The following is a 9,585-nucleotide window of genomic DNA, read 5'->3' on the forward strand; positions in this document are numbered from 1 at the left end:
ATTCGGGAATGCCCAGGACAAAACAGACTTTCCATGTGTGAAGTTGCTTTGGGTTGGGGCCCTTTCACAGAGATGAAGGGGGTTTTTTAACTTACGAGACCACAACAAGGTTTGACTGTAGCTGTAGCTGCATCTTTAAGGAGATGGAGAAATAACAGAATGGGCACAGCAGAAGCTACCTTTTATACTGGCAGGGATGGTGTGGGGCTGCACACTGCACCTGTGAGGCTAGTGCCTATTGACATCAAATGCCATGTGAGTGGACCCTTTTGGATTAGTAAGCACCACCACATCTCAGTGGAGTTATGATAGGTCTTCATCTGCCACAGGGCCTGAATCCAAAGTGTGATTGATAATCAGCCTAGCTACACTTAGTTCTAAATCTATGGGATTGTATGGGAAACAGCCATGGTCCTCAGCCATCTCTGGGTACTTCTCTTTGAACATAAGCTGTTCATGCCCAAAAGAGTCTGTATTTTCTGGTAATATTCGTACTCGGATTCCAGACCCTAAAGTGAGGGTCTGGACTTTTATTTCGGAAATTTGGATGCTATCCCCCCTTGTGTTTGTGAGCTAAGTAATCCACAGTAACAGATTTGTCATACACCTCTCCAAATTAAGCAAGTGCTATGTGAAAGGGTGTGTAGGGATACATTCAATGCCTCCATTAGGATCATACTTGGTTTCAATAATTGATTGGTTTCAGAAGTATGTCTGGACTTCAAGAATTTGATGTATCATTATTTAAATCAATACATAAAGCATTATGTTGGGGGGATTTTGTGGAGTTTTGTGTGTGTAGATGTTGGGGTTTTTTTTGGTTTCGTGTTTTGGTTTTTTGCAGAAGCTCCCCTTTCATTAGCTTCCGGTTTCCAGTGTAGTTTTTCTCGGGCAGATGCTGCCACCAGGAGGTACACGAGGAGTTCTAATTTCTCCCCACAAGCCTGCACGTTTTTAACAGTGGCTGTGGCAGGAGTCTTGTCTTCGAAGGCAAGCTGAGTATCCTGCTGGGCTTCAGCTGATTCTTTTTGTGGGGAGTCAGCTCAGCTTTGTCTGCATTCAGGTGGTCCTCGGTATTTGAGACAGTGAGCAAAGAGGGATAGGCAGAGTAACTTCCATTTCATGTTTTCATCTTTCCGAGTTTCTCTAGTTCAAGTAGCTAGGGAAGAGCAAAACCTCTGTCAGAGAATGTGGTGTCTCTGAGTGGGGCACAGCAAGAAATTAGGGCACTCAATACAAGGCTAGGGCTGTTTTCTCTGGGAATAATGGTGCAGTAACAAGTACAAATCAGTAGTGTAATGATCTGGGTTGAGATGACAGTAAATACAGTAATTCAGTAGTACTGTGCTACCCTTAATGGCGGGGCATACAATGTCCTCCCTAGCTATGTTATCAGGCAGGCTGATAGGAAGCACTGTGTGGTGTCTTTGGATGAGCTACTTGGATGAGGGGTTTGGACTCCCCCGATCAGACTGTCCTCTTTTGTAGCTGAGAACTGAGTTGTGGAAGCACTCTCTGGACTTGTTAACTAGTCAGTGTATTCCACTTCTGCTCTCTTTCCATGCTGCTTTTCCATTGTGTTAGTGGTGCTCAAATGCTGTGGTGTGTGATCACCAGATGGACCTGCAGCCACATGGGGAGAGGCTGTATAAGGCATTACTAGCCTTATTTTTTATTTTATGTTTTTTATTTTGTTTGAATAAACTTATTGAAGTGATGAGTAGAGGTTTAAAATAATTAAAATACTATCAACATACCATGTTTGGAGAATTATCTGATAGAATTTGAATACAGTGGGATTGTTTTCATACCTACAGGAGGAAACAAATAGGCAATTAATCTGTTTAACTGCTTGGCTTCACCCCCGACACACTCCCCAGAAAAAAAGTCTTATCAGCTCTGCATTTCAAGATTCAGAATGCTGGTGTCCAGATAGCTTTGAGGAGGATGACATGTATTATTAACTTGGAGAAAATGCAGGCTGACTCTTTTGTGAATACTGCCTCTTCCACCATGTCAGTTCTCAAAAGAAAAAGATGAAGCTAGTTTCACTTCATCTGACTTCACCCACTCTGAAGTTCTTTCATACTTCTCTTCTTTGTTAGCATTTTGTCTTTTAGACTGGTTACCATTAAAGCAAGGGAAGGACAGATGACTTGGAAAACGGGAACAACTGTAGCAGTTAATTAAGAAAAAGACTTTATGACATACTATTCCTACATTTATTTCAGTGTTCTAGTATTAGCAAGGTGTTTTGAAAGATAAGTCGCCTCTGCTGAAAGACAGCCTTATGATTTTCACTTTCTCTGAAAAGCTGAACTCCTAACTTGAAAAACATACATTGCGTTTTTGTCTTTGTAGGGAATGACGAGTCTTCCAGATTATATTACATTTAAGTCCTTCCCTGGAATGCCACTTCAACATATCTTCAGTGCAGCTGGCGATGATTTGCTCAGTCTTCTGCAAGGCTTATTCACATTTAATCCTTGTACGAGGGTTACAGCTACTCAGGTATAGTACAATTGTATTATGTCCTAGTGTTAATTAACTTAATATCAGATGAATGTGCTTTGAGGCCCGTAAGCCAAGCTTGAAATGAAATGTCATCTAGCACTGTCTATGAAATACTAGAATGCTTCTGATGTTTTATGGAGAGAACTCTGCAAGGCATGAATAGTGCTGACTGATCCTCTCAATTCCCAGTGCAGAGCAAAGGCAGACAACTAAAAGGTGCACAAGTCATGGCCTTCACATGTTCATTATATTTGACATTCAAAATTCAGTTACCTAAAGCTCAAAACTTAAGTCTTAACATAGCATGTCTTATTCCCTGGTTTTGAAAGATTTTATCCTTAATTTGTCCATTCTCTTCTTGAATTTCATTTAAACTTCTTTGATTCCTTTTTAACATTAAATTCTGTGTTGATTTATGCTAGTATTCTGACCTGAATGTCCTTTTACATTATACTTGAGTGAAACTGATCTCAATTTCACTACTCCTTGATGTGGAGAAATAAAGGACTTGGAATTAAGATGTTCCAGTTCAGAGTGTTGAATTCTGCTATGAAGAAGATAAAGCATTTGGCAGTTTCAAAACTGTATTTCTGTCATCTCTCACTGTTAGGGGAGCACTCAAGAAGCAGAGCTGAGCCCTTAAGGCCACTACTCCCTCACTGCTTGTTAGACAAGGCAGATACTAATCCAGAGGATGAGTGCATCTGTGACATGTCTTTTTACTAGAAGACTTTTTCAGAGTACATTCAGGTTATTTGGTCACCATCTTCATGATCTTTCAACATAAGTAGTTGTGCTGTGCTTAGGACACCTCTGTACTATTTGGTTTGTTTGAAGTCATTTTACAGGTCATGTTGTAGGATGAGTGGTATCATCGGTTCGCGACAGACAGTGAATTGAATCTTGAATGTACATTATTTAATCTAGCCTTTCAATTGATAATGCCGCAGTTGAAGGCAGGAAACAACATGTGCTAAATGTATTGGCTTGACTTGAAGCTGCCACTGAATAACATGTAACTGACATAAGAAGGAGTAATGATTACCTAAGAGATAGCTTAGCCTGTCTTCCTTAATGACAGTTTATGGAAGCTGTGGAATTCCTAAAATTTAAAATAAGGTATGTCATTCCACTGCATGAAATTAACCCTGTTCAATTGTGGTTTTCTTCTGCTCTAATTCAAACTACAGTCTTCTGACTGTTTACAGTGTAGAAACAGCACAGTTAAGGAAATTCTTGGAAAAGATCTGTTTTAAAAGCCAGTGAAAGAGATGGTGTTCAGGTCCTTGGTCTAATCAAGACTTTGGGTGTACTCTTTTTTTTATTTTTCTTAATTCCTGCTTTCTTACTTATCCTCATCTCATCTGTCTATTCAGAATTTAACCTCTTCAGAGCTAGAAGACCTCCTGCAGTGTAGTCTAGAGCTTTGTTAGGATGTCTGAGCACTACTTTAAAATAACAGTACACAGTTATCTCCTGGCTCACAAACCAAAGTGCAGTGGGTAGTCATTGCGAACACAAGATCTTGATTGGGCCCAAGGTCATCTTCTAGTATAAATGTGCCCAAGTAGTTTTGAAGACTTAGTTGCAAGGGCTTTATTTCACTATAGCCTCTTTAGAGATAGTGTTCTGACCATCTGGTGTTTATACTAATCAGTTATTTTTCTTCCATTATCATTAAGGCATTGAAACAGAAGTATTTCAGTAACCGACCAGGACCCACTCCAGGAAATCAGCTGCCGAGACCCAACTGTCCCGCTGAAGCTGTGAAAGAGCAACCAAGTGCACTTTTAAATTTAAAAAGGAAGAGAGCAGAAGGAATAGATCAAGGTAACCTCTTACTGTTTTACCTGTTTTGAAATACGAGCTACATGCTTAGAGAGAACATGATATTTCCCAGTGTTTCAAAATAAAAACTCTCTGAATGGACTATATCCCTGGGCACCAGCACCAGCTGAAGCCCTTTAATTTATATTTTAGGGTACATGCTTTAGAGTGGAAATGACTTAGTTCTGTGTTCTAACACAGTTGGTACAAAAAAAGTTCCTTTGTGATGCTTAGGAATCTATTTGTTAGAAGAAATATCTAATTCCATAAATTTCTATAATTGTATTGTACTACCTAGTAAATTGTAGCTATTATGATGCTCTTTCTTTTTTTCTGAGAAATCTTACTGAGGTGGAAATAACTTTACATGGCAGAGAGAGAGAAACATAAGTGTGTAATTCTGTTGAATAACAGACTGGAGAATGTAACTTGGGTTCAGAAGAGAGACTTCTGCTTTCTGTCTCTTAGTCTAAATATGTTAACAGTTAAGACCGCTCTGGGTAAGGAACTTAAGCATGTGTTTGTCACTCTCTTAAAGGTAAGCAGCTGTCATGTTAGCATCAGATTTTTGCCATTATGAGACTGTTTTGATAAAAGAGTGGTATCTTTTTGTAATGGTGATGCTGCCATGAAAGTGCCTTTCCTCTTGAATTCAGACAGATGGCAGTATTATTAGAGTTTAACTTACTTCTTGGGCACCTTCACTTTTTTCTTGGTCTGTATCAAATTAAAAGCAAAATGTATTAGCTCACTCTCTTAAGATTGTAATTTCAAAGGAAAAAAATAATCAATTGAGACTATTTGAATGTTCTTTGCTGACTGCCATTCTGTGGGTCAGCTGACATGGGAATTTGTCAAGTTTCCATAGCTTAGATAATTAATTCAAGCTTTTAACTCCTCCTGCAGAGACCACTTGAGGGTCTGTGATTAGTATTTTGGAGTACAAAAATACACCTGTTAACTAAAGGACAGGAAAGAAGAAGAAATGCTTCCTGGTGTTCTATAACTTAAATATTTGAAGTCTTGCCTTTGACAATGAGCAGAGTTTCTAAAGCTGTATCAAGTAGAATACTAACTGCTTTTACATCTTTCTGGAAGTCTCATTTTCAGCAAGAGGAAATCAGACTTCTATGTTAAATGCCAGGAGTTTCAAGATTGGGTATAAGTAAGGCACTTAAGAAGTTAACATTACTTTTTGAGACATTTGGGTATCAGTTGAAAAAGCAGTATCATTTCCACTAAGTAGAAATGGAAACAAAATGGATTTTCTGATGGGGATTTTCCATTATGTTACTGTCTTAGATGGGCTGGGAGAGCCAGAGGGTCTCAAAAGGTAGATTCTTTAGTGCCAGGTAACACTAAAGGAGAGAGACAATGTTAGAGCTAGCAAATCTACTACCTGGGCTTCATTTAACATATGAAGAAATGAGAGGACAAGATCTTGAGTAGAACCAGAAAAGTACTGCTGCCTTCATCATCTCTACAGCTGATACTAAACAAAGACATGGTTAAAGAATGAGGCAGGTACTAAAAGGGCTCTTAACTCCCTGCACACAATGTCATCCTGAATAGTGACAGCACATAAGAAAGATCATTAAGAGTGTATGTGTGGTGGGTCTGGGTTAAGCCTTAGAATAGTACCTTGCCTTTCTTAGGTTTAAAAGTAGAATTAACGGGCTAGCATTTTTTACCAACGAAGAGAAATACTTAAATGTATCCCAAATGCAATTAACAGTTGATTACAGAATCTGAGACTCATTTGGTGTGCATGTACTGATTGAAGCGAGGTTTGGTTCTAGGGGTCTTCCATAGATTTATTGGAAGAAGTGACTACGCGCTGCCTCTGCAGCAAATGGCATGAAGCAGTTCAGAGTAGATGTATCTCAAGAAAAGTATCAAATGAATACTAAAACCTTGAGGAGGGGGCTGAACCCCTTCGCTTTGGTAACAATGTGATTTACACTTTTCAGGTTTACCAAAAAAACTGATTTTTTGATTGCTGTGGATGGTGGATGAAAATGAACGAAAATGACCGGAGTCTCAACCATTGAAAAAATGCTGTAATACTCACTGGATGGTTATTTTGTAATATCTTAATATGTATAATGTGAATTTAATATTTCCTTACTGAAACAGGTTTCATTAGCCCTATATTGTTTTTTTTTTAATAAAAGCATTTTTGAGCAAAAGAAGATTCCTTTCTCTGGTTTGCTGTCTTGTTACTTTGACTCACGCTTTGAGGTAGAAAATGTAAAAAATGCTTGCTGGCTAGAGATTTACACAGGCTAATTATTTTAAATCATTCTGATAAATCAAGTTATCCTGTACAGATGTGTCTAGATGTGGCACTTGGGAATATGGCTTACCCTGCTTGGTAGAGTAGGGTTAATGGTTGGACTAGATGATCTTAAAGGTTTTCCAACCAAAGTGATTCTATGACCCTAAGGAGAAAAACTACAACACCCTTCTCACCTGGAGCTCAGATGTACAAATTGTCTGCCAGCCCTATAATATGTGTTGGAAAATATCTGTCATCATAAGGGAAGGGCAGGATGCTCTTTTGTTCCAGTTATTATACTAGTGTATTAGCAAATGTGCTCTTTCAGCAGTCCTGAACTAAGACTTTCCAAGGCCATGTCCACTGTATTGAAAACAATATGATGCAGAGATAGAATGTGAAGTGTTTGGGTTTCTTTGCAGCCTCCAGTCTTCCAAGAGAAATTAACTGAGAGCATATAAATATGTTTACTTAACAGCCTGACAATAACAATGAGAGATGGAGGGAGATCCAGCTGGGAAGACTATACCAGCCCTCCTGTCACCCTGTGGCTGTTGAACAATTCATGGTGCAGATGCTTGGTTAAGGTCTTTTGCACCACCTCCAGCATTGCTGTGTTGCAAAGTGGCTCCTAGGTAACCAGACTAATTCAATGGAAAGAAACAAGCCAGTAGGTGCTGTTGTTGCAGCATAACTGCATACACAGCCCTGTTGTGCAGTGAATCTCATGGGTACCTGGTGAGCCATGGTCATTTTCCCACTTGTGAACTACTTTCAGCATTCTAATTTCCAACGTGTGTGGCAAGTGTATTGGGAGAAGACTGAGGCTTGCAGAGGAAGAGCAACCATCTCATTGCTTTTGTTTTACTTCCATTTTAGTCCTGCCTTGAGTCAATGTGAAGGATGCTGGCCTTTTAAGGGAGAAGAGTTATTATTCTCCTGATACTCTTCTCTGGTCTGTGTTGGTAGTTAGTCGAAAACCTAAGTCTCCTACTAAGACCTTAATGACAGTGTAGAGAAAATGTTTATTAAGTAACATTAGTTACAGCAGGTTTTGCTGTCTGTGTAATTAAACATCACCTTGACTGCAGACTGGGGGATTAAAAGAACTGCAGTTGTACTTCTCACAGGCATATGTGCAAAGATGTTAATCTGAATAGGGAAGAGAGAGTTAGGAATACTGTGAATTTTCCTGCACTGAATTTATGTAGGACAGCATTCTAACTGAACTTCAAAGCCTGGAAACCTACAGTCACTAAAACAGATACTCACTGAATCCTTACTGTTGAGTATAGCAAACAGAGTTTGCATGTCAGTGACAGTTTTAAGTATTCTGTCATCTTTACTTTAACACCATCCTCTTCATGTCCAGGGTTGTGTGTGCCTAGACTGTTCCCTGAAGGAAACCTTTTCCAGTAGAAGAAGCATAAATCATCTAAGCCCCTACTGGCAAAAGCTGTAGAGAAGGTGCTGTGTTAGATGGATAGTCTGTGTTTGAATGTATAGAGAACAGTTCCTGTACTCAGTAGGAGTGGGGTTGAAGAGGGAGGATATTCTGTGGCCAAGGCTGCTGTATTCTATTCTTCAAGTAATGTGTGTACCACAGCAGATGCTCACAAGTAGCAATGCTTCTATATCCAGGAGCTGCTTCCCTTCTAGCTCCCACACTGCCATTCAGTTGGCACACTCTGCACTGCATGTATGGCTGGGGCCTGCTCTATACCGTGGGGATACACAGTGAGTCTTGGTTTGGGCTGAGTTCATGGATGAAGCTGCCCATGTCAGGGACTGAAACTGCCTTGTTCTTGGTGATGTGAAGTGTATGTATATCACAGAGTAAGATAAGATCAGAAAAATGACCAGCACAATATTTATTCTTAATCTTAGGCTTTTGGATAGTTTAACTTTTGTGACTTAGATCAGAACTCTGGAAGGAATATACAGCTGCTTCCATCTACTTGGCTTCTGTTCAGAACTGCAACAATCAGGTCTTGAACCTGCATTGGGCACACCTGTGCAAAGGTCTAAGTAGTACACTTGTGCAAACTGGAACATAATGTAATGTCTTTTTTCTTGGATTGAGATAGTTCTTTTGCCCTTACCACATTTTTTTTCATGATGTACCGCTGTTAGTTCCTGAAAGGTTATTATTTCTCTTTGCAAATTTGTTGGCTCTTACATTTAGATTTAATGGCATGTGAGTAATTTATCTGCATTGTATTGGTATTGCTTATATTAGCAAATTAAAATTTTGTTTTCTTTTCACTTGATTGCCACAATAAATGTAGCAAAACTCATTGTATAGGCACAGAATACATAACGGGAAGGTACTCTCTGTTTCAGACAAAGCTGATTTAATTTTCTCACAGATACCAGGATTACTTGAGGTGGCATGGAGAACAAGGACTGCTAGCTATCACATCCTCATCCTGTCTCATTTGTTCCTGATTGGTGCCAAGGCTGTGTGACCCCTGCAGCCTTTTTGACAAGGGCTCAGAGCCAGATTGAGTTGTAACATACAAGTAACATACAACGAGTTGTTGCTTTGCATTTGTGGTATGCTCTTACCCATTATGTGGCTTTGATGCTATCAGCACTCCAGGCAGCACTTCCAGCTCTTTGTTTTGATCTGTTCTTGGCTTTTGTGACTGTTCGTTTAACTCCTACTCAGCCATTTCTTCAAGTGCACAAATGTTTGTGCTCCGTGTGCTCCAATGTAATGATTCCTTTACAGAGCAGTTTCACGTGTAACTTTTAAATAACTTCCTGCTCCTCTGAGAGAAGGGAAGAATAATTACAAAAGACTATTGTTTGATGTGCTTTTCTTTTTTCTCTCTTCCCCCTTGCCTTTCATAACTGACTATGTCAGCTTTGTCTCTGAACTAAGGTCTTCCCTTCACATGACTGTAATAAAATCACAGGACAAAAACATGGATAGGTCTTGGATTATACTTGTTGGTTTGAGA

General features: G+C 39.4%; 1 protein-coding gene across 1 annotated transcript in view; it reads left to right on the forward strand.

The window, feature by feature from the left end:
• Window positions 1-6,385, forward strand: part of CDK7 (cyclin-dependent kinase 7) — a 28,170-nt gene extending 21,785 nt beyond the window's left edge. The window contains exons 11-13 of the mRNA XM_010005418.1: window positions 2,362-2,511; window positions 4,197-4,344; window positions 6,312-6,385. Of these exons, the coding sequence (XP_010003720.1) occupies window positions 2,362-2,511; window positions 4,197-4,344; window positions 6,312-6,337 (324 nt within the window). The 3' untranslated portion in view covers window positions 6,338-6,385. The remainder of the gene's footprint in view (window positions 1-2,361; window positions 2,512-4,196; window positions 4,345-6,311) is intronic.
• Window positions 6,386-9,585: the final 3,200 nt, after the last annotated feature.

Source organism: Chaetura pelagica, unplaced genomic scaffold, assembly GCF_000747805.2.
Source record: "Chaetura pelagica isolate M959 unplaced genomic scaffold, ChaPel_1.0 scaffold37, whole genome shotgun sequence".
In the NCBI taxonomy this organism is placed as follows: Eukaryota; Metazoa; Chordata; class Aves; order Apodiformes; family Apodidae; genus Chaetura; species Chaetura pelagica.